Here is a 26,232-nt window from a genome sequence, read left to right as displayed (position 1 = left end):
TATTATAAATATCAACAAAACAAAACCCACCATTACTATATAAATTCTATCCCTTGCTTATGCCCCTGTAATCAAGAGAGTAAGTTAACTCTGTAAAATAGTTTGAAAATGAAATGTTAGTAAACGTGGCGAATACCTTGAACACCTTCTTAAATAAGTACTACGTCAAATGAATACGACATGGAGAAGTACAGCCTGTTAACTCATAACTTTATTGCAACTGAGATGATGCAATTAATAAATAGATCTATGGAAAGCATGATCCAAAATGCTTATATAATTTTTCTGATATCTGTACTGTAAGTGTAAGCAGCATGCATAATTTGCTCTTTAAGAAAGGACAAATCCTAGACCTATTCAAAAGTCACATCAAAGTAACTTCTTCCTTTAAGAGGAGATCGAAAAATTTTCCCTTGATTTAAAAAAATGTAGTAGTAAGATGGGACTACTGATAAATGATAATGTAATAACTCATCAATAGTATGCTCATTTAAGTTATCTAGCATTATACTGCTTTGCTATATGCTTATATTAGGATAATTTGACTCGCCACACTATGGCAACACATCGTGGTCAGCAAGCTTGTTTTTGAAAAAACAACTGCTTGGTTATTTTTCACTTTATTATTGTCTCAGATACATTTAAAGATATCATTTTCAATTATTTTATTAATAGATATGTAACGTGCAACCCCTCTGCACTCCTATTTCACCTCCTTCATACACTAGGTATTTCAGACTGACTCAGATTTGAGACAGAAAAAGATGTAGCACACAGTAAGTACTTTCTGAATAGTGTTTTTTCCTTCACTCTTTTTCCTGCTCAAAGAGATTTTACTCTAAGTAGAAGTTCATTACAATCAGAACTACAAGTTGGGAAAACAGAGTGGAACTTGGATTTTATTCATTCCATCCAAGCTCGCTGAACTACTGCTCTTTCCCAGTTTGTTTCCTCTGTGGGGTGGATTGACGCTGCAGCAATTGATCCACTGATGATTGATTTGGCAAGTCTAGTAAAGACCCACTAAATCGACCACCAATCATTCTCCTGACGATTTTAGTACTCCAGTGGAACAAGATTAATAAGGTGAGTTGGCAGGGGAGTCTTTTCTGTTGACTTGTCCCCAGTGTGGACACCACAGTAAACACATCTAAGCTATGTTGATTTGAGTTATTCTACTAATATAACTCAAATTGCATAATTTAAATTGACCTGTCCTTTGGTGTAGACCTGCCCTTAGTAGCAGACAACCGGCCTAGGACATGCCTGTTAAAAGTATTAACTCATGACAAAAAAGGAAACATTTTATTAGGTGTTAATTAGATTCCACAACCTTTTGAAAAACAGTCATTTTACCTTCTAACAATTCCTCAAAGTCATCTACAAAGAACTCTCGTAATGGTGGTCGTTTGGGTCGTTTTAGGGTATTGACCAGCTGTTGAATCTTTGCTGACACTCTGCTGCTCACTGGTACTCCTGCAGAACAGGGATCAATGGAGATATCAGTAGACTGCTAAACTGCACGCCACCAGATGTCAGTTGTGGGGAGGTGTAAGGTGTAAGAAAAAGGCTAGAATTACAATGCCACCACAACTACAGGTTCATGCTATACTGTGACTCAGCAGAATGTATTCAACATTAAGACATTGATATCATGGTTTCAAAATGAAAAGTGAAGTTTGATTTAGAAGACAAAGAAACCCAAATCAAACAAGAGAGCAGTTTCAGAAAGCGAGTTAGTTAAAGTTACAGGGTAGACAACACATGGGTTTTGGGGAAGTGGAGCTCACCAAAGAAATGTTCCCTGGCAATAATATATTTCAAAAGGCTTAAAGAAGTCTTTTAGGTGGCTTTGGTGATGGCTAGTGAGGAGACAGACATCCAAGCACAGGCTCCTCTCTTAGATCACACCAAAGTTGCAAGACTAGAGAGCTTTCATCAGACTGCAACTGAGACTACAGATTCAGTCAGGAGGGCAGATGGTAACAGGTTTTAATCCTGACATTCACTTTGGGCTGCCTCTTACACAGTAGCAGATTTCTGTCCTGAGCCCCACCCTTCTTCACTTGGTATTTCTTCACATTCTCATGCTTCTTCATTGTAACTGACAGTGTAATCCTGAAATAGCCCGACAGTGAGTTTCACTGGCTAGGAAGTAAGGACATTTTAATAGCAACCTCCAGAAGTTATCACGTGTGTTTACACAGCACCTACCCAAACAGGGTTCTGATTTGGGCGCTTCGGCACGTCTTACGTAAACCTATAATGTAGTTTCCTCCTTCCTTATGCTTGATAGAGCACATCACCCATACAATATACATGATATCTGCTCCTGAATTAAAGCCCCTAATAGCACAACAGACGTATCACCTTTCCTATCTTTTCTCCAAAGTTAGAAACCTTTTACCACACTACAGCAGATGCTGCTTCTATAGTTAAAGTCAAGTTTACATAAGATACTTAGCCACAAAAGTCCATCTTGATTGCAATTTTGTTTCATCCATTTTAGAAAAGATGAGAAATAAATAAGGAAGGTTTTACAAATAACTGTTTTTCAAAAAAAAAAAACCAAACCCTCAGAAAACAACACTTTGCACAAAAGTCACCTTAAGATTTAGCCCTATTGGTATATCATATAATCTGGCACTTGAACCCAGAAGAGCTTCATACAATACCTAATGTTTAGGTTTAGTTACAAATCATTATGAAGTGTGATCTAGAGAGATTCACTGTTTTATTGTATTGAACTTTGTCAAATACTAGTTTTCGGTTTTGTTTTTTAAAGAGAGAATCTGCTCCACTAATAAAGAAATCTGTATTCATGCTGCGTATTGGCTTCACATATGATGGTTTATTTTAGGATCAACATACTGTAACTTTGCTTTGCACGTGCTCTTCAGTGAAACGTGGCCAAAAGAAACAAAAAGCAGATGTGTCCAGAAAACCACAAAAAAGTGGTGAGTTACTATGTTAAAGAAAACAATTGCTTTGTGACATACCATCCCCAGTTTCCATAAGTTCAGCATTGCCATATTTTGGTGCCACCCTTGCTGTCGATCCTTGTGGTCTTTCTACTTGTATTGCATGTTCTGAGGTGTAAGTAGTAACATCTGGAGGGGCAGAATGATTTTCTGTGAAAAATAAGTTAGAAGGTTTAACAATGTTCCTTTAGATTTGAAGTGGGGAAAGAAGGGAATGGGGAGGATGAGGAGCAATTCCACTAATGTTCTTCTTAAGACCTGAAAAGTTCTTAAAATTCATCTACCCACAAGTCATAAAGCATAATTATAGCCAATATGGTTTTAATATATGAAATTTTCACTGACAACAAGGCATAACAATAACATAATACAGATTACAAAGGTTTTTTTGCTCTTCTCCCCTCCCCACCCTGCACCATTAATTTTAAATTAGTTTAATTTCCTGTGGCCAAATCTAATTAGGAATAGATCCAAACACATACACTTCTGATGGATTATGGTATCAAGATTTCAAAATAGAAAAAAAAACTACATGTTAAGTTCCAGCAGTTGCAATTGCCAATGCAAATCAACTTGATATGAGTTATTGAAAATTCAAGATTCAGTTAACACAGTTACTGTTATACCAATATTTCTGAAGACTTGATACTGTTGGAAAGTGGATCTAGAAGAAGGAAATAAAACATAATGTTCATGTTTCTTTACAGTCTTCATGGATGCTTTTCTTGCTTATTACTTGACTATTTTTAAACAGAGCTATTTCAGCTTTTACATAACACAGACTTGCCTTCCAAGAAGACAAACATGATTTTATGATGTGACTCATGATATCACTAAACTATTCCATACCACTAATCTTCCTCTTTTTCAGCTTGGTAACTAAGCATGTATCCACAGTTTAAAACATCTGAAAATAAGGTCTGACTCTGACCTTTTCACTTGTGTCGTGGACTTTTCCAATTTTCTTAGCAGTAGCAAGCTTTGTGGAGACAAATACAATTAATGTCCAACAAGTTTCCTGTTTCATGACAACTACCCAGAGCCTTCCAGACAAATAAGTCAGGGCCCTTGGGACTGCTGACACTGAAGTCAAGAGTAATATATTACATTTAATGAGGTTAAGATCAGGACCTTTAAAGAGACAAGTATATTCATAGGATCTCATCAGACTCCAATATTATTGAAGATTTATGTTTACATAAGTATTCAATAATATTTACATAAAATTTGTCTCATACACTTATCTTTGCTTATCAGATGATTTCCCTTTGGAGGGCCAGATTGAACTGCTTGGATTCTTTTCTGTTTCTGCTGTTTGGATCCTAAACACTAGCAGTAATTAACACTTGTGACAATATATGCTAAAAGCAAATCCATTATTTGTGTAGTACATTATGGGTTTTGTTTTTTTTTTACACATCATTTAGTATAAAATAGGATATTCTCTGAAGAATCCTTTAATTCATCTTGTCTGATGACTACCTTGTATGCCCTTAATCTATACACATTTTTAAGCACACTATAGAGAATTTAATACTTCTTAGGAATTTTCTTAACAGCTTGCAAAAACAAGGCTATTTGGTAGCCACAAATTTTTGAATAGATCTATATAAATCTAGTATTTGTGGTGTTTCCTTAAATATTTTCAGTAAGGATGTTGCTTTACCAGGAGACAATGTATTTCACTGATTGATTTCCTTTTCTGACAAGATTGTTTAAACCAGGGTAGCCTCGTACTATACTTCCTGCCTTTTCTATGCATTGATACAATTTACTCTTGTGCTCTTAGTAATATTTTTAACACATTTCCTACTCCCCTGAACTCTTTTTTTGCCCAAACAATGGCTTCTCCTGGGTCCTTACCTTCCAATTCTCTGAGGTTACTGAAGTCTGCCTTCTTGAAGTGCACTGTCTTGATTCTGCTATTTTCTCTCTTAACATGAACCCTTTTAATTTCATAATCACTTTCACCTAAGCCACTTTCCACCTTCAGAATCTCTGTTAGAGTCCCCATTGGTCCAAATCAAATCCTGAATGCCCACACTCCTAGTCACTTTCTCCATTGAAGGTAACATAAATTGGTGTCCAATGCATTCCAAGAATTTGTTGGATAATCTGTGTCTGCATTTTCCCAGAAAATGTTTGGGTAGTTCATGCTTCCCATTCCCACCAAGTCCTGTGTTTTGGATTACTGTTTTTAAGTCTCTTTTAACTCTATAATATATAGTAGGAACCCTCCCCCACTCCCCCCACCATAACATCACCCTTGTTTTTTTAATTTTATCTTACCTAGAGACTTCAGCCGGTCTGCCTCCCACTTCTCTCTGGGCAGTGGGTTAGCACAGGAATGGAGCACTGTGTGCTGCCAATGGTAACCAGCATCCAGATTAATCTCTGTGAAGGAACAATTCCCACCTCTCGAAATGCAATGAAAGTACTTCTGTGTCCAGGAAGGTCAAGAAGGTGCACACATTTTAATATCTGTGCATTTCAAATTGTGGGAAGGCATGTGCTACTGATGCAAATAGCTAATTTATGGTGTAATGTACCTCTATTGTGGATATTTTTGAACCTGGCATTATTCATAACCAATAAATGATTTAGACAACCATAACCGCAGACATGCCATAAATACCAAGAGGCACCTTAAGGATGATCATGGCTGAATCTCTTTCAAGACATGATGGGATGATTTGCTAATCTATTTCACCTCTGAGAGAATTGTTTTGCATCCTCCATGTGTCCGGTTACTAACATGATTGTGATTCTGTCCTTCCCTGAAACCTGACTGAAACAGGCAGTTTAATGTGTTCTGCATCCGACCACCGGAATGCATAGCAGCTTGAACAGCACAACAGCATTTACACAGCTGTCTCATTATAACTTCACTTCAGGATTCTCATCCATTACTTATAGTTTTGGTGCAATTTTTGGCCTTACTTGTTAAAGGGCAGCTCTTCCTAGTCCTGATTGATTTTCTAACTAAACAAATCAAAAGTGTAGTAGATGTATCATCTGTTTTCTTTTTCCTTTTTTTTTTTTTAAAACCTAGGAAGGAATGTTGCTATATAAATGGGAAGGATATTATGATTAAGAAAATAATTATGTTTCGTTCAGCTGCTTCTACAATCTTTCATTCCTTTGTGAGCAGCCAGTCCTGGCACTTGAAAGTAACAAGGCAACAAGCCAAGGGCAATCTCATATCACATTTAGAACCACAGAGTCACAAAACTGGAAGGAACCTCAAGAGGTCATCAGATCCAATCTCCTGCATTCAGTAGCAGGACTAAGTAACGGCTATACCACCCCAACAGGTGTTTGTCTAACCTGCTCTTAAGTATCCCAAATGATGGAGGATCCACAATCTCCAGAGGCAATTTATTCCAGTGCTTAACCACCCTGATCATTAGGAATTTTTTCCTAATGTCCAACCTAAACCTCCCTTGTTGCAATTTAAGCTCATTGTATCTTGTCCTATCTTCAGAGGCTAAAAAGGATAATTTGTTTTTTCCTCCTCTCATGTATTTGAAAGCTGTTATCATGTCCCCTCTACATCTTTTCTTTTCCAGACTAAACAATCTCAGTTCTTTCAATCTTCCCTCACAGATCATATTTTCTAGACTTTAATCATTCTTATTGCTCTTCCCTGGACTTTTTCCAAATGGTCCACATTTTTCCTGAAATGTGGCACCCAGAATAGGACACAATACTCCAGTCGAGGCAGGGTGCAGAGCTGTTCTAATCCATGTGCCTGGACATGGATTGTGCTTTGTAAAATTAAATAGTCAGCAGAACAGACATGAACATTAATAATTTCCCTGCCATTGCATTGGACCACCTTGGTTCATTCATATCTCTCCCTGTGCCATATAATAGTCCAGTATCCTGTAAGTGTCATTTCCACTGCTGGGTTTAGCGTGCCGATGTTGATAACCTGTGATATAGAGGAGGCTCAGACTAGATGATATACTTTTTCCTTTTGGCTTAAAACTTCATACTTCTATAACCTCCATGATAAAAGAGGGCTGCGGCTGATTGGTTTACCCAGAGGAGTATGTCCGCATCCCAGACTCCTCCTCTGCAATATAGGCTGGCTACGAACTGCTAGCCATCTCAGATGCAAGAAGGACATGGTGGTCTAGCTTTCCAAACCCCTCCTCAGTCTAAGTGATGACTTACAAAGCTTCTTTCTCTAATTGTGCTTGTTACTGACTAGAATTACAAAGCCTGATTTTTGTGGGCACCTGTACTCAGCACTTCTGAGAGTCAGGCCTGGAGAGTCTATAGACAAAACTTCTGCTAAATTCCCTTTAAGGAAGGCAGGAAGTGGCCATATTAGTCAACACATAGTCTTATCAGAATAAAAACTATCTCGGTTATACTAACAATATACTGTGTAATATTGGCTCAGTTTTTAAAGTTAGATGAAATGAAACACTGTTTGATCCTGACACATTTATTGATTACAGCACTAAGAACAGAGAAACCTCAAAGAGTTTCATCCAAACACGCATATTTGTATCATATCCTCTCTTTTTCTTGTTGGAGGGAGGGGTCTCTTTCAATCATTTGGCATTGTATGATCAAAGACTGAACAGCTGCTTCCAGTTAAGACCATAGACATACTCTACCATTGGAGTGGTGTACACTACATCACTTTCCTAAGTGAAAGAGAAATGGCAACATAGTAAAAATTAATTTAAGGCTGGATTGTGTCATACTGACCCAGTCCCAGAATTGGCCTCAGAAGGAGAGCAGCCTCTGTGGCTAACATTCCATTTAATAAAAAAGAATTTGGCTCTGTTTGGGATCTTAAAAGTGTGCCACAAGATGAAAAAGTTTAGGAAGCACTGCCTTAGAGGATTAGAGAGAGAGATTTCTTGGCCACGTGATCAATTCACCTTCATTAGAGTCTGTTTTCAGTTACCCTTTCTCAAAATATCTACCAGCACACATCTTTTAAAGTCAGTCCACATGTACAGCACAATTGCTGTTTTAAAGAGCTACATAACAGGCAACTGCTTTAAGCACAGCTGAAACTTATGAAGTACAATCCCTGACATATGAAAAACATGTACAGCGTATTTACTGTATAATAAAATATTATGGGACTTCCTATGTTGTTCTATCTTTTATTATATTGTTGCCCTAACTCATTTATTACACTAATTCTGCTTGTTAAACCACAATTGTTTGTGGACAGAAAGGGAAAAGTCCTGTTCACACTAGTATTTTTTTAAGTATTTAAATATTGCATTTTAAACAACAAGCAGTCCTGTAACACCTTAAAGACTAACAAATGTATTTATGAGGTACTCAGCTTTAAGTGGGTCTTACCCACAAAAGCTCATTACCTCATAAATAAAATTGTTAGTCTTTAAGGTGCTACAGGACTTCTTCTTATCTGTGAAGCTACAGGCTAACACAGCCACCCCTCTGTGTCTGTTGCATTTTAAGGAACAGAATGCTATAATCCATAAGAATGGAGAGAATCTAAGCACTCTGAATAGATAAACAGGGAGTAGAATTTGGAGACAATCTGCATGCTTCATTTGTCACACTTCAAACCAGGTAAGTAATTGGGTTAATATGGTGCATACATTGTCTGACTTCAACTTGCAACCTGAAATTCTGGAGTCACATGTGGCTCTTTAAGGACTTCTCTGGGGCTCCTGATGCTATAACTGCAAAGTTAAAAAACCTTCCTAATTATTTTTGATAAATGATTAGCATCCAGAAGTAAACATATATCGTATTACAAATCATTGTGTACACTCTGTTCTCAAAATAGAGATTACAAAAAGCACAGTTTGACAATATTTATTAAGGACTGTCTTGGCTTCATGTGCATTGTGGCTCTTGAATTATTGAGTTTTTTACTAAATTAAAAAAAAAGGCTCTTCTTCCTATTTTGGTTGCTGACCCCTAATCTAACGGCACACCTACATGGCATTTTACAATCACACTCTGGCTCACGGCTGTGACGAAGCTCCACCTCCAACTTGGTGGGGCCCATGCTTTTTGGTGGATTTTTTGCCTCAGAGGCTCACATGAGCCCTCAGTTTAGAAACCAGCTGTCTGTTTGATGAGCTACTCTCACCATTGGCCAGCACAAGGGAAGGAGAGGTTCTTCTCTGGGTCCAGGCATTCTGATTAGCTTGGCTCCCTGGAGTTTGCAAGCTTCCTAATTGGTTACCGGTGTTCTAATTGTCCTGATTGCTCTGATTGATTCTAGCAGGTTGCTGCTGGTTCTGGATTAGCCCATGCTAGTTTACTCTGGGAACACAGATCCATTTAATCTATGGCTAATACATTTCCCTTCTATTACTCTTCTGTAGGGGCGGCTCTATCCATTCACACAGCTGGGCAGAGTTCCTCTGGGTGGCATCCTCTTTGCTCCCTCAATGCCTTTGGGGAGCAGTAGGCATTGTCCATGACACTCTGTTTGGCGTCTCCTTCCAGCTCCCTTGTTTTGACCCTATGATCTCCACACCTGTCCTTATTTTCTTTTCAGTTGTCCCCTGTGATTGCTTGGGTTCCTGAGCCCAGTGGATTCCACTCAACCACTAGCATCATTCTTCTGTAGCCCTCTAGCCTTGTCACACAGGCTAGACAAGCACTGAGCCATGAAGCACCACTCCTCAATTTAGAAAGATGTGTCCCAGGCTATAAATTGGAAGACATGCTTATTTTGCTTTTTCAGGGCAACTTTTCCGTCATGCGTCATTCTGGTTTTGTAGAAGATCAGCTGCACATCACAGGAATAACAAAGCTAAGGAATTTATTTTTAAAAATACGAGTTGATGTGCGTAGATGTTTCCCGGGACCTCTGGGGAGGTCATAAGGGACCTGTTTGCAGATAATGCAACCCTGGTGAGCTCACTGTGCTGATGCCATACAACACCTTCTACCAAGCTTCTGATTCATGCAAGATCTTTGGGTGAGCAGTCAGCTTGAAAAAGACTGTTATCCTGTAACAAGGCTCTTCTGAACCAGTTCCAGATATTGTCATAGATAGTATTTGCCTGGATGTTACCTGGATCTTTTGCTACCTTGGCTCTACCCTTACCAAGAATGTAGATTTTAATGCTGAGCTCAACAGCAGAATCAGCAAAGTAGCCAGGAACTTTGATCTTTTGCAAGAGTGAGCATAGAACAATACATTTGTCAGCTAAAATGAAAATCCATATTTAAGAGAGATGTGTTTTATATAGTCTTACGTGTGGCTTACACACAGATGACCTATGTCAAACAAAGCAAAAGACTAAACAGTTTTCATAACAGATACTTATCTAAAATTCTTCGTATAAGATGTCAAGACAAGGTGACAAATATTGATGTTTTAAATCATGCTGGGGTGTCATTTATGGGATTACTGAATAGTAAGAAAAGACTCAGATAGTGTGGATATGTCAATTGAATGACAGGTTACAGGATCCCAAAGAGTGTGCTGAACTCTGAAGTTTGCAAAGGGTTTAGAACATGGTTTCCCAAATTGGGGGGCGTGAAGGAATTCGGGGGAAACCCAGTTCCCCTCCCCACATCCCCGCTCAGTCATTCCCTCCATCCAAACAAAAAGCCAGCTCTTGCTTCTGGCTCTCAGCCCCTGTCATTTCACGTGGGTGACCTGGCACAGCCACTATAAAAAGTAGGCAGCCGGCAAAGGCCCATGTGGAGCTAGCTGTCTCCTGCAAATGTGAGTGAGTGTGGGTTGGCAGGGAGGAGGAGGAGGATGGGGTTAGATGAGCAGCTGGCGGTGCCTGGCTTTGGGGCAGGGGAAGGGCTCAGGCACCTGGCTCACAGGTGCCTGAGGTGGCTGGACTGTGGTAAAAAAGAGGTGGGGGGCATCTTCTTACAAATCAAAAGGGCGGCATGATGCAGAAAAGTTTGGGAACCACTGATCTTGAAAGAGAGGCACAGTGCTAGGAAAATTTGGAGATGCTTGCAAGGATGACTTCGTATCCTTTGGACCCTCTGCACACGACTGGGAAAGGAGAGCAGAAAGGAGAGTGCAAGGCCTGGCTCCCCACTGCAGGTGGAGGCCCAACCCCAAGCATCGCAGGCTGGATCAAGACAAGCCAGGGACAGATCCAGCACACAGGCTCTGCCTGGCTGGGAGAGGAAGCATATTGGCAGTGCAGGGAAGGGCTGACCCGGAGGCTTTTCCTCTGCTGTTCCCAATAACCAGAACTGTGACCAACAAAAGTAGTGGGGGATGGTGCCTAGAGCATGGGGTGCAGAGCCACATATGCCCCGGTGAACTGTGCAGGTGTGCAGTCCCCATTCCCAACTCACACACAGATCTTGTTGCCACAGCTTACTCCTGTACTCAACCTCCCACCCAGATCCCCCCCGTCACCCTCCGATGCTCCTGCACCCAACCTCCCACCTCCAGCCTCCCCTGCACCCATCCTCCCACCCAGATCCCCTCTGCCACCTCCAGCCCATCCCTGCACTCAACCTGCCACCCATACATGCCGCCCCTCTACCACCCTCAGCTGCTCCTGCACCTTCCCTCCCTCCCAGACCCTGCACACTCAGGCTGCTCCTGCATCCCACCACCGGCCCAGACCATCCACTTCCATGATGCCCCATACCTTCCCTCCTCTCCCAGACCCTGCACTCCCACTGCTAGTCCCCTCCTGTACACTACCTCCTGCCCAGATCTCTCACCCTCATCTCACCCCACAGTAGCCCCCTCCCACACACTGAACACCTCATTCTGGTGCCACCCTAGAGTCTGTGAGGCACAAAATCTACTAACTGTGGGATCCCAGAAGAGTTCATCTGGCCTGGGAAAGCTCTGACCCTCAGTCCTCCCTCCCCTCCCACCTTCCTGGGGCTGGAGGCCAGGGGAAATGAGGTGTCACACTTGGGGGCCACATCAGTGAGCATTGTTCAGTTGTTTTGCTCCTCGCACTTGTGTGGCTGATTTTTCTGTGGGTCAGTGGCCCCTGACTCACAAAACTTTCTTCACTGTTGCTCCGAATCTGTCCATCCTAGAGTCTTTGGTTTTACCAGCTCAAGTGTCATATTTTTTAGAAGGATTAACAACTAATGCCAGAGGTTTTTCTGTGCATTTTTGGTTCTATAATGCGGACCCATATGCCATAGTATTTATAAGTCACTAATGAGAGGCATTAATAAACTCATTGTTGTACAGAGAAGCATTTACTATCTTCCCGTTCTTTATGAAGGGCCTAGTATTGACCAACCAGTGTATATCACCTTTCTAAGTTCCAGAAAGTATTTTTCCTACTCTGTCCACAGGGTAGATATTTGAAAGGCTTTAAGACCATAAATATCAATTGAAATAAATGCAAGAATGATTTCCACAGCTTGTTCCTTAGAAAATAGGTGATTTCCACTACATTAACCTGTCCCTTTTAAAAAATGAACTATCAACCACCATAATCTTCATTCATCGTCTATGTTGAACTAAAAATCCTATCTGTAGTTTAAAGAAAAGACCCAAGACTCTTGCAGCCCCAATTAAATGAACAGAATAGTATCAAAACCATATAATAGCTGATGCAAATTATCCACAGATCCGAACTCCACATTCCATTTATATTACAGCTAAATATTTATCACAGTCCCCCTACCAACCTCGAATGTGCATTAGAATACGTATGTTATAAATGAATGCCTATAAAGTGTTAAACCAGAAGGTGGAGGGGGGGAGAGAGTTCTGTGGTGGGCAGCCAGGTAAGCCAATGGGAGAAAGAGAAATTCTTTTGAATTGAAAACAATTGGGTCTGAGAGGTCTTGGTATGAGAATACACACAAAAATTATTCATCTTAAGAAGCCTGAATTAATCCAGTAAACATCATAGCTATATCATGATCAGAGCATAAATATGTAAGTAGAAAAAAATGTTTAGTTACACGTGATTGTGTTACTTTTATTTTGGATTTGGTGTGGGACTTCTCAGGCTGGTTGATGATTTTTCCCCTGCACTCTGTAACTTCTAAGCTGAGTCCCAGGGAAGTAATTCTCTGTGCTCTAATACTGATAATTGTTGGTTACTTTAATTACATCTAGCAACTAAGTATGCTTATTTACTTTCTTGTTGTTTTTCCATCTTTTGTTTTCTGAATAAATTACTTTTTAAAATCAGTTATTCGATTCCTGTATCTTAGAAGAGCATCTGTGGTTTTTTTCATGCCTAGACCAAAGGGTCAACTATCACATTACAGCTCTTCGTTTCCAAGCTATCTCCAAAGGAAAAAGTGAAGCTTGGGGGTTACCCCATGGGGAGATTACAAGTGTGTCTTCCTTGGTTTTAAGGGGCGCCTTTTCACTTTGTGGTGGCTGCAATTACCCTCCAGGGTCAGAGAATCTGTGACCTTGGGAGTTTTCAAGAAGAACCTTTACAGGCAAGGTATTTTTAAGGTCTTTGCAGGCCCCCAATTTTTGCATTCAGAAGGTCAGAGTGGGGAGGCAGCCCTGACAACTTACACTAGGAAAATGAGATTCTGTGATGTATTCAGGAAGCAAAGTCCCTGCTGAGACCAGAATGGAGTTTTGTTTTGAGGGTTCTTTGTACTTTTCAGCTACCTGGTCTTAGAGTTAGCTCTTTAACATCTTAACTATCAAAATTAGATTTTTCAGAATGACACACACCTTGTCCTAACATATTTTCAGATGACATCTCCAAAGACAGATTAGTCTACATTAGGAAGAACCACAGGTTCCTGTGCTCAGCCAGCACAATGCCATAAGAATATACATTTATTTGTTACACAGATTAATTTGTTTAAAAGTAGTTGCGTGACTTGGTGAGGTGGAATTTTGTCATCTCCCCCATCCTGCCTCACATTTTGAAGATGAATACCCTATTGTCCAGTTACACTCACTATTCACTGATGCATTACTATGTCTTACCATCCATTTCTGAAAGAAGATAATTTGTGACAATCACCTCCTAGAATATATTTGAATGAAAGACCCATCCTCTCAATTGTCAAGTGAAAAGAAAAGAGTCATTTGATTTGCAATTCAAACATGCAGTAATTTACAACCTAGTTAGTACCTATTTGGTTCTTCTGGCAGATATTTCTGCAACAGTGACTGATGGTAACCCTAGCTCACAGGTTCTATCTAAAACATCTGCACATTCTTTAACTGACCTGAAGGCTAACTTATGCTGGATATCAAAATGATCTAAAGAAAATTAAGTTAGACCCAGATATCCAGATAGTGACTTTGGTTGCCCAACATATGACACATTTAGAGGTACCTGATCTTCACACAGTGCTCAATGCACAAGAAGGATATCAAGTTATTCAGAGAAGACTATAGGTGGAAATCTGATCCCTCTGGTTGTGCCCTCCCTTCTAACAAGAGCTGGGCCATTGATGATCTCAGGGAGACTGCCCTCTCCCAGCCAGTCTGGAAATTTGCAAACAAAACTGGTTTCTAAAAGTTGTTTTGTGAGTCCCAGATGCAGAATCCACATGAAGGAATCCCTGTTTACCCCCTACTGGCCCACCAGGCTCAAAGCTCCTTTGTCCTTCCACCTCCAACTTCTGCCTACTTCCTTCACAGGAGATGTCTCCAAAAGTCAAACACAAAGAGAGAGAAAAAAAAAATCCCCTTCCACAAAATATTGGCTTCTTGATTTAGTTCTATAAATGTTGGACTATTTACTGCAAACTCAGAGTGAAAAAAGAGAAGATTTACTGTGCCAGATTTTAAACTGCTGAAATGTCACATTATTTTATAAAAAGCTATATTTAAGACACATTGAGACTTGGTATGTGTGAGTAATGCAACCTTTCAGCATTTGGATAAATTTAATTCTCCATGCTATAATTTCCTCTAGCATTTCAAGATGAAGTGATAGAGGAGAACCAAATACAGTGATTAATCTGTTTAGAAACGTATGCATTTCTAAAACAAGATTCTGAGCTATTAATTAAGCAGGAACTGAGGAACACAGTACAACTGCCTCTTCCAACTGCAATGCTGTACACTTCAAGAGTTTTTGGGAAAGGAGTGACAATAATGACCAATTCTACAGGTGTTACCAGAAGACACCAGGTATGTCTGCGCTAAGCATAGAAGTCGGCTACCGATGTGCAGTTTTAGCTATGCCAATTGTGTAGCTAAATTCAATTTAACAGCTGTTGACTGCTATGGTGTTTCTCCCTTCAACCTTGCTTAATCCTCACTGCTCGCAAGGCATTCCAGGGTTGACTCTGACCCTGGAAACCACCGTGAAAACAAAACCATGGAAGATCAACCCTGAGTGTGTTGATCTTCCACAGTAGTATAGACCTAGCCACAGGGACAATAGGAGATGGATAGGATAAGGTCTAGGGTCCCAACACATAGAACTGGGCATATCAAAGATCTTTTAATTTACTGCTTAAGCTAGGAAAGCAATTAACATACAATTCTTTTAGTTGAGAACACATTTAGTCCAGTATCTTCCAAGGCTGAATCTTTATAGCCAGACACTCCATGTCAACACCCCGCAAGCTGATTTAGGAATTGAAATGCCTGCAAGCTATTCAGAATGAGTAACAACCATCTGAAAATGAGAGTGGGCAGCAACTCCAGTTTTCCACATGGCAATTTCATTAATGTAAAGAGAAACGGCCAGTGTCAAAATGCAGAAATTTATACAGAAATACACCTATCTTGTAGAACCAGAAGGGACCTCAAGAGGTCATCAAGGCCAGTCCCCGGCACTCATGGTAGGACCTATCACCATCCCTGACAGATGACTTTTTTAAAACTTGTTAGCCCCAGATCCCTAAATGGCCCCCTCAAGGACTGAACTCACAAGTCTCGGTTTAGCAGGCCAGTGCTCTAACCTATGGGCAATCCCTCTGCCCTCCCTTCATCACAGGTTGAACTTCTCTAGTCTGGCCGAATGAAAGAATTTGCCAGACCATGGAAGGTCAATATTGTCTAGCACATTAACAACACTTTCAATGCATCCTGGGCTCTCAGAAGACATCTGGGGTAAATTACAGCTAAATAACAGTGAAGAAGACCAAGACCCAAGAGGGATGGCTGTAAACAAATGTTATGGGACAATGGGAAACTCGGCCTCACCCACAATATGTGACTGTCTGGCTAACTAAAATCATACAGGATGATGGATGTTACCAGTGAAAGATCTCTGGATTAGAGAGGTTCAACCTTTACCTATTTCCTCAGCCCTTTAAAGGAAAGCAACTCTTGAAAACTCTTTGGGAAAACACAGGAAGCAAATAATCAACTAACACAGCTCTTCTTCCAAACACCGACAAGGCCGTGTTGTAAATTGTATCCCTCAGATGCTGCCATCTGGATGTCACATCAGCACCGCCAGGGCTGCTGCGCAGATTCTCCTCAAGGGTCACACTGAACTTTTCGACTCTCTCTGAGTTTTCTGTCTTTCTGGCATCAATGCAGGGCCTTCCAGTTGGTTTAGAGAGGTACAGCTTCTTGGGTCTCACCTTGACTTTGGAGCAAACTAGCGAGTGATCTGTATCGCAGTCGGCACTATGATAGCTGCATGTCAGAAGGACGTTTTTGAGGTTATCATGTCTAGTGATGACCACGTCTAGTTGATGCCAGTGTTTCAAGCATGGGTGTCTTCATGACACTCTGTGCTGTGGCTTTGTTTGGAAAAATGTGTTTGTGATGCACAGATTGTGGTACGTGCAAAGTTCGAGAAGAAGCTGTCCATTTTCATTCATTTTTCCCACACCGAAGTGGCCTAAGCAGGAAGGTTGTGAGTCATGATCGGCTCCAACTCTTGCATTGAAGTCACTCAAAATGTACAGTTGTTCACAAGCAAGTATTTGCGCTATGGCAGCACTAAGCACGTCATAGAACTTGTCTTTTACTTCTGGTGTGGCATATAGGGTTGGAGGGTAAGCGCTGATCAGGTGGATGGGACCGGTGCAAGATTGACGTATGATCTGAAAGAGTCTTTCTGATCCGCCCACGACTAATTCCACCATTTGTAGAAGGGTGTTTCTGATGGCAAAGCCAACATCATGCTCCCTGGGTTCTTCTTGGGCTTCACCCTGCCAGAAAAAGGTATAGTCTTTTTCCTTTAGAGATCCCGAATCCGCGAGTCGCGTCTCTTGCAGAGCAGCAATGCCAACTTGGAGCCTTTTCAGTTCCTCATTGATGACAGTGGTCTTTCGGGTGTCGCTGATGTCCTGAAGATCTTCAGTCAAACCAGACAGCATGGTCCGCACATTCCAGCAAGCAAGCTTAAAACTTTGACGGTTTCCTTTTCTTGTTGATATTCTTATTGGTTTGCCTGGTGCTCAAATTTCAGTCACTTGTCAAGTTTGGGAACCTTAAGCCTCACGCACCCAGTGAGGCAGGTGAACTGTGGCGGGACAGTACCCTACTGGCTGGGGGCCGCCCAGCTTGAGGCGGGCGGTGACTGTCCAGTGAGATGTGATGATCTCTCCCACCGTCAAAGGCAACCCCTGGCGCTCGTTCTCTACGCCAATCGAGCAAGAGCTTATAACCGGTATCTGTTGCCTCCCGTGTTGATGCAACGCTGTTCAGCGATGCTGGAGTAATTTTTAATTTGGGACCCTGGGCTGACCAGACGCCAGTGTCCCCCTCTCGGCTTTACTGATATAGTCCAAAGGAGAGGATAACCTCTATGTCTGGTACAAGCTCAGCTGCAGGAGTTGCGGGGTCAATGCCAGAAGTTGGCACAGAACTGCCTCAGGACTCCCCTCCGGATTTTCTGTCAGGGTTTATTCCCTTAGCCTTGCTCCTTCCCACGATAGCCCACATGGCAGTGGGGCCCAACTAACAATATAGATCATAATACTACCAACCCTTCTCTACAAGGATTCTACCTTCACAAGATATTTCCCACTCACACACCGAGCCTAGGGATTCTTGAGCTACACCCTAGTCATAGTGTTAACAGAAAGTTCCACAAAGCCATGCAAACTGACAACAGAGTTCAACTACAGAAAAAGTATGGAACGCTTGCATGAAAGCAGCGGGCGCTAGCATTAGGAGTTCTCTAGAGGCATGTTTTAGTGCACAATAAAGGGGTTCATTTGCATGACCTGTGTAACACACCTGGGAGCCATGAAGCACTAGATCCTGCATGCTACTGTGGATATTTAACTGAGAAATTAGTCTGAAATTTGGATCGAGATTAAAAACGTGTCTCCCTAAATATATTTTATAATTAGAGAGAAGGGGAGGAAAGAAAAAAGAAACCAAAAAACACAGAAGTGCCTGTAAGGGCAGATATGTGTCAAATTCACATCAGTAACACCAGCTCAGCGCTATGAAAAAGAGGAAAGTTAAAATGAAAAGATATACAGAGAAAAACAGAAGATGCTAAAAAAGGATGATTTACCAACCTATATGTGTTTGAGCCATAACATCAGCTAGCCTATGAGCAGCACCACTGCCTCCACTTTGCGTCGACGAGGAAGAAGTGGTAGATGTGGTAGAACCATGGATTGCTTGACTGATCCAGTGTTCCATGTTTATACTCCCCTGGCTGGAGGTGGGAGTTCCCTGGGAGTCGCCCTGTACAGAGCCTTCATCTTCTGAACCAGAAGAGGTATCTGATAATTGAGAACAAGTGTCTTTATTTGTGAGGTAAGTGTGTGATGGTTTTGCTTCTTTGCAGAAATCAGGCACATTCACATGACAAAGAAAAAAGAGAACTACAGTTCAATACACATAAGCAACAGGTAGTTATAGTAAAGGGAGTTCTGCACAACTGTAAGTACTGGAACAGGACCAATTGTTACAGGACATTGACAAAGTTTTCCTGCAGCAAGATTTCTGCTTCTACTGTTTCTTTGCAGATCAAAACCAATGAAGATAATACACATTTATTTAAATTGTGGTTCTCAGTCCAAAGATCTCAAAGCACTTAATAAGAGCAAAGAGGAAAACTCAGACACACAATAATTAATGACTCTCCAAAGGTCATAAAGCAATGTCAATGGCAAACTACTACTTCTGAAGCTGAACCATAGCGGGTGATCATATAGTAGGGAACGGTGTAGTTACAGCTGTCATGTCATTCCTTCAACAGGTGGTCAGAAGTGCACTTGACTTCTCATATTTTCCACATGCCAGTGGTTGAAAGAACAGAAAAAAGAAGGTAAACAGATTGACAAACTTTAGAAAAGAAATAAGGAGACCATTCCATTATAGCGCAGTAGCATCAACCAGAGAGTTATAGGGCCAAGAGACTTAGGAGAGATGTGGGTGGAATGGCTGACACTTCAAAGTGTTACAAGAAGCACACTATGCTACCAATAAAGTATTTCCCTTGTAAGAACACAAAGATACATGCAAACTTGGCACCACAAGGGGGCACTGTATGTGTGGGTGATGGCTCCTTGTTGCCTCTTCGATTACCCTATAGTGTAAACCATCTATGGTTCATCGGGCTTTAATGATATGTTATAATTACTGTCTTTGATATGTGGCATCTGGTAATTGGATAATTTATTTAGATGGGATTTATTTTGACGGCATACAGGATATGCATTTCACATCAGTAAAATTATACAGTGTAGTTCCTCACCTGGAGGTGTGTAGGCATCCATTGAAGTTTGCACCACCAACGAACGTCGTTTTGATGGCATTGGAACTGCCATCTTCCTTTCTTTATGTTTAGCAAGAGCTGCCTGAACTGCTTCTGTATGGACATCTAGAACAAAAGAGATTTAAGTTAGACTTCAAACTGAATGCCACTGACGTGTAGTCACAATGCAACTGAGTTAGGCTAACTGAAATAGTTTAACTCGTCATGGTTATAAAAAAAAAAGTCCTGTAGCACCTTAAAGACTAACACTGTTACTTATTAGGTGATGAGCTTTCGTGGAACAGACCCACTTCTTCAGGTTTGGGGAATAACTGGTAACTGAGAGAAAAAGAATCAACAAAGAAAAAGAAAAAAACTTTGGTGAATCAGCTAGATGGGCAAAGGTGGGGGAAGAGAGGAGAAAAAAACCTTAGCAAGTGGCTGTTATTTCAAAATAACTTTGCTGTGTAAATATACCCTTTGAGGGTTCTAGGTCCCTGACTGATCTTTATCAGAGTTTCTTCATGCCTCTCTACTTTGAATTTGAGAATGGAAGAATCTTTCCTAGAGCACATCCTCGTTAAGAACTGTTTCAAAGCAACAGCTACCTCAGCAAACATCCTTGTTTTTCAATCTGGTAGTGTGCCAAGGACTTTTAATGAAAGGATGCTCATCTGTATTTATTAAATGAATCTTGTTTACATAATAGTCATATCAGCTGCGAACATAAAACCTATGCTTGAAACATAACAGGCACGTGAGAAATCATGAAAGACGCAGTGACCACACCCCAGTAAAACCACTGGACAGAGGAGATGAAAACAGTGCTAGTCCATCTTCTGCCACTGATTAGTCTTCAAACTTTGCAAGTCTTTTGGGAAGTGTAGAATATGATGATTGGTTTTTGATGGGGTGGGCAAGAAAAGCAATCAGGACCCAGACATCTTAGGTACAAAAGCCTACGCTCATTGTGCAGCCTTTATGACTTCCACGGTACTGACAACAGTCCCCCCAGATTCTCCGGAATATAAACTACGTCTGCAGTGCCCCAGTGTTCACAGACTAAGGGACTGTGAACAGCAGTGTATACTTAAGTGCTGTCTCTAATTCCCTTGTGCGGACTAGATTAACGCCAATTCAGGATCATACATTTGCACCCACACAGGGGAGTTAGAGCATAGCACTTCATTGAGCACTGCTCTCTATCGTCCCCTTTATACAAATGCAGGGCTGAATAGACAACTCAAAAGTTTCACAGTAAGGAGCTTTTCCAGCATTCAGTGAGCTCTACTAAGCTTCTGTTTCTTCCCAGAGGTAAAAGCAGATACACAATGGTCGTTTTATTTTATTTTAACATACTGGCCCCCCTAAGTTCTTAATTACCACAGCACCAACACCTGAAAAGTGTGCTATTATTCTACTTTCTTTCCTCAGCTGGCCTATCACTCCTCCTACATTTGGGGAAAAGGGATAGAAGGAGAAGAGGTATACCACCACTTAATAAATAAAAGAAAGGGCTTGTTTTTACCTTGTACACATTCATCTACGATAATCTCAGAGTGCAAAAGAATTTTTAAAAAGCTCTTTTCCAAGACTTAAAAACAAGAATATTTTTCAACTACAACTTGTGTTGTTTTAAACCTTGTGTGGATTACATACTTACAACTAGGAAAGAGGGACAGGAAAAACAAGAGAAATAGGAAAGTGAATACATTATGCATACAGGGGTTGCAAGGTTGGCAGGGCAAAACAGAGGAACTATAGGAAAGATTATAACACTAATATTATTAAAAGCTTTAGAATTTCCTTTCACAGTCAAGACAAACCCTTAGAAAAGAACTTAAGCCTTCCTCTTTAAACTACTACTTTAAATTAAAAGCTTGTTAAAAAAATCAAACAAATTACTTCTTACTCATCTGTGGTTTCTTAAAAACAAGTTGTTCTGTGGCACCTTAAAGACTAACAAATTTATGAGGTAATAAGACCCACTTCTTCAGATTTTTTTAAAGATACTGTTCCAATAACATCTCTCCACTTATAGCATTCAGACCTGTAGGACTAGAATATCCTCAACAAGGGAGAGCATTTTGTTTAAATAAACTGCAATGCAAATATAATTTCCACTTTAAAAGTTGAAAGTGGAGTAAACTTGCAAGTTTACAAAAAAAAAGTCACCCTGCCATTTTTTCCTTAGTTCAGACTACTCGAATGAAGAAGTTACATCTTACTGATTACAACAGGAAGGGAAATTATCAAGCTAAATTGTCTTCTTTCAAGTTAAAGGTTTTGGAGGCCATAAGGTTGTAACCATCACACCTGAGGAGAAAAGGATAGCTGATGGAAATACATTATTTGAATTATCAGTGTTTTGTTTTGATTTTAAATTCTCAGTTCTTTGGTTTCTAAAGCCTCAAAAATTATGGCAGTTTTTTCAAAGTCAGCTTTTTTTAAGAGGAGACAGTATTTTCTACCCCATAAATACCTGTGGGGAGATTTAGTTTAACAAAACTTTTTAGCCCATTGAGACTCAGCAATTGCAACATGCATGTGTCGATATAAAAAAGTAAATGAGTCTAAAAACAAAGGTTAAATGAAATTTATAATTAAATAATTTAATAGTTTCAAAGTTACCACAGATATTCGCTAGCTGTCTCCATACACCTGTGTAAAAATACCTTATTTTATAAAAATATCTTATATTTATGGATGCAGATCATGCCTGCATTTGTGTTTATGGTGGGGTACTCGCTATGGAAGTTTGCTCAAGGAAACAAGTCAGAAAAGTGACCCCCAACAGGAGACCTTGAGAAAATGAAAGGGCAGCTGTTTACTGAGGAAAGCTTCCTACCTGTCACTACGAACGGCTTATTCTTCCTAAGGTATGAAGGAGGCTACCAAACAATTAGAAGTCTCTGGATCTCCAAGGCTGTGTCTACATTACCACCTTCCTTTGAAGGAAGGATGGTAACGAAGCTGTTCAGAGTTTACTAATGAAGTGCTACCATGCATAGGCAGCACTTCATTAAGCAAATTCTCGCCTGCCACAACTCTGAAGTTTTAAACTTCAGAGTACCAGCATGCATCTAGCCGTGGCGCACCTGCTGGTATTTTGAAGTGCCGGAGCATTATGAGGAGTAAGGGGACTTCGAAGATGCCTCGGCACTTCAAAGTACCAGCAGGTGCGCCGTGGCTAGACGCATGCCGGTACTTTGAAGTTTAAATCTTCAGAGTTGCCACAAGGGGGAATTTGCTTAATGAAGTGCTGCCTATGCATGGCAGCACTTCATTAGTAAACTCCGAACAGCTTCGTTACCATCCTTCTTTAGAAGGAAGGTGGTAATGTAGACACAGCCCAAAAGGGTTTGGGTTTGACGGACTGGCCAGAGGCGTCCCAGAAAGCAACATGTTAGCTAGCAGGGAGACAGAAAGGCAGCAACTGCAGTGGGGAAGGCTGCTTTTCACTATGCTCGGATGGAGGTAATTGGGTTAGATGAGACAGACCAAAGCAGACCAAGGTAAGATGAAGGGTCAGATAGGGAAAGGTGAACAGAGACCTTTGTTGTTTTTACCTCTATGTGTGTGGTATCTTTCTGTGAATGAATAAATACCACTTTGGTTTGAAAAGGCTGTTTCATTTGGTTGAACCATCGTGCTGGCCACAGGTGTCAAATGGATGGCACAGGTAGTAGGGGAGCCCCTGTGGGGAGGCTGACTCCCTGCTCCTCTCCTTCTGCCTGTGCCACCTGTGGCTGGAGCCCCCATACCTCCTCCCCACTCCCACAGCCAGGGCCACAAGCCCCTTCCTCAGAGAAGCCCCAAATGCCACAACTCGGCTGTAGGTGTCCCAGGCTGGCCAAAACCCAGAGTGCTCCCCCAGCCCCACTCCACTCCCAGCCTGAACAGGCCTGGGCCAACAGCAGCCATGCTACATCTCCCCTCCCCAGACCCAACACACCAAAGAGAAAACTGTCTCTGTGAAGACAATTTTGATATGCCCCAGTGTGGCTTTGGGGAGGCTGAGGATGTGGCATTAGCTTCTCAGCTTTCTGGGTTCATCACCAATCTCTCTGGACTCCAGAGAGATCACTGACAAACTCAAGAAGCTGACTGGCACTTACTGTCTCCTCACCCTTACTGGCACCTGCATGGCACATAATAAAGGGTGGGGCAGGGGGATGGTCTGTCAGGTATGGCAGAACCTCCCCGTGCCTATTATATCTGCTGCCCACAGGAGCTAGGCCTCTCAAATTACCATGGCTGGGAAAGACTGTCAGATACTCGGTCCCAGAGTGAAAGGCCACAATTCCAGCCACAATGATGACAATGTAAATAAGAAGCTGGGACCGTTAGCTGCTGCAAATGTAAGCAAACTTGTTTCACTTAATGATAGACTGAAGAAGAAATAGGTCTGAGTGAACTTTTAGGCTCTTATGTTTTACGCTGATTTGCTTCTAAGTGGTTTCAAGGGGTGTCATAGCCGGGGGTGGTAGCGGGGATAAGCTCCCACAATCTATAAAATGCTCCCATGGCGTGCGTCTCCAATAGCCTCTGACAACCGAAGTCCAGCTCCTGGCCTTCACGTGTGGCTTAGTTTCTAAGCCCGGTGAAACTGTTTGCACTGACAGGAGAAGGGGCAAAGGCAGGTGACTGGCGCCTTAAAACCAGCTGCTTTGGGCAGATGGGGCTCGTAAGCCTGGGAAGGCCGCCCACCCAGGAGAAGGAAACTCTGATTTAAAACCTCCGCTGCCTTGCAGCGATACCTAGTCATGGGAAAGGCTTTGGGAGTAAACCCCGAGGAAAAATCCGGAGATGGAGCCCGTAAGGCAGTTTGAGGTTGTGCTCAATCTCACTCTGGCAGCTCCTGAGACGACACTGGTGCCAAGCTGTACTGGCTTTTGCCTTTCCCTTGGATTACATCAGTGGCGTGGAGAGGGGGAACCTGCTGCTGGGCATCAGCTGGTTCTTCAAACTTACTTGCCCAGGCCTGCGCCCTGGAGAGGAGACTTCAGCATCGCTTTCTGAGTGGTGACACAACACGGGAAGCAGCAGTTACTGGTATTAAGCCACTGCACTTGACTGGCGTAGAGTGAGGCGCCAGGGGTTGCTTCCGACGGTGGGACAGGTCTTCGGATCTCATTGGGCAGCTACCGCCCGCCTCAAGCTGGGCAGCCCCCAGCCAAGTAGGTGCTGCCTTGCCACGGTCCACTTGCTCCACTGGGTGCGTGGGGCTTAGGAAATCACCGACAGGTGGATTGTTAACCTTACACCAGGCAAAACAAACAAACAACAAAATAATCCAGCCTTCAGGCTGGGCACATGGAATGTAAGGACCATGACTCCGGGTCTTACAGAAGACCTACAGAGCATTAGTAACCCCCGAAGACAGCAATCATTAACAACGAGCTGAGAAGACTGAGGATGGACATCGTGGCCCTCCGGGAAACAAGGCTATCGTCCTCTGGATGTCTCAGGGACAAGGACTTTTCCTTTTTCTGGCACGGGAAGCCTCCAGAAGAGACCAGGGAACATGGTGTTGGCTTCGCAATCAGAAACAGCCTAGTTGGCTGAGTCATACCACCAAATGCGGGAACTGAGAGAATGCTGAAAATCCAGCTTCAAACACCAGTGGGCATGGTCAACATCTTCAGCGTCTATGCGCCTACTTTAACTTCTGCCCAGGAAGTTAAGGACAAGTTCTATGAATAACTTAGCATTGCCATCAGTGAGGTACCTTCCATAAGCCGCTATTCATCCTTGGCGACTTTAACACCAGAGTTGGCAGCGACCACCACAGCTGGCCATCCTGTCTGGGACAGTTTGGAACAGGGGAGATGAATGAAAACGGACAGCAACTCCTTGAATTCTGCTCCCAACATGACCTCTGTGTAACCAACACCTTCTTCAACGTCAAACCCCAGCACAAAGTTTCGTGGCGACACCCAAGGTCGAAACATTGGCACCAGCTTGACCTCGTCCTCACCAAACGCAGCTGTTTAGGTAATGTCAGGGTGACACATAGCTACCACAGTGCAGACTGTGACACTGACCATTTGCTTGTGTGTAGTAAGGTGCACATCCAGCCGCGAAGATTCTTTTGCTCCAAAAAGGAAGGGAGGCCACGCATTGACACTGGCAAGACTCGTGACCCTTCAAAAGTATGCGAGTTTGTCCAAGCACTTGAAGAGGCCTCGCCCTGCCCAGACAACACTGATATCAGCAAGAAATGAGAACAGCTACAGGACGCTATCTATAATACTGCGATATCTACCTTTGGGAAGAAGACAGTCAAGTCTGCTGATTGGTTTGAAGCCCACACTGAAGTGTTGACGCCCCTGATTGAGAAGAAGAGACAGGCACTGGCTGCATACAGGTCCTCTCCCAGTGAGGTGAACCTGCAGGCGCTCCAGTCTGCTCAGAGTCAAGTGCAGCAGGTTGCTTGGCAGTGTGCCAACAATTACTGGCTCCAACTCTGCTCCAAGATTCAGCAGGCCGTGGACGCTGGTAACATGCGAGGAAAGTACGAAGGGATCAAGCAGGCCATCGGTCCATCACAAAGAAAGACTGCCCCACTTAAGTCGGCCACAGGCGAGGTCTTCAAGGACAGAACCAAGCAAATGGAATGCTGGGTGGAACAGTACTCACAGTTGTACGCCAGAGAGATCGTAGTTACAGAGAAAGCCCTGAATGCCATCGAGCCTCTGCCCACCATG

At 42.1% G+C, this 26,232-nt stretch overlaps 1 protein-coding gene across 6 annotated transcripts in view; it reads right to left on the bottom strand.

Moving 5' to 3' along the window:
* Positions 1–26,232, bottom strand: part of DIP2C (disco interacting protein 2 homolog C) — a 489,268-nt gene that overhangs the window by 131,807 nt on the left and 331,229 nt on the right. For 4 of the 6 annotated variants that reach the window (XM_074985037.1, XM_074985039.1, XM_074985042.1 and 1 more), the window contains 4 exons: positions 19,523–19,648; positions 18,336–18,545; positions 3,000–3,131; positions 1,357–1,476 (listed from right to left, as the gene is read on the bottom strand). In XM_074985037.1, the coding sequence (XP_074841138.1) occupies positions 1,357–1,476; positions 3,000–3,131; positions 18,336–18,545; positions 19,523–19,648 (588 nt within the window). The remainder of the gene's footprint in view (positions 1–1,356; positions 1,477–2,999; positions 3,132–18,335; positions 18,546–19,522; positions 19,649–26,232) is intronic. The other 2 variants (XM_074985038.1, XM_074985041.1) reach the window with 2 other exon arrangements.

The sequence above is a fragment of the Carettochelys insculpta genome, chromosome 2, assembly GCF_033958435.1.
Source record: "Carettochelys insculpta isolate YL-2023 chromosome 2, ASM3395843v1, whole genome shotgun sequence".
Classification (NCBI taxonomy): Eukaryota; Metazoa; Chordata; order Testudines; family Carettochelyidae; genus Carettochelys; species Carettochelys insculpta.
This window is presented reverse-complemented; position numbering and strand designations above follow the sequence as displayed.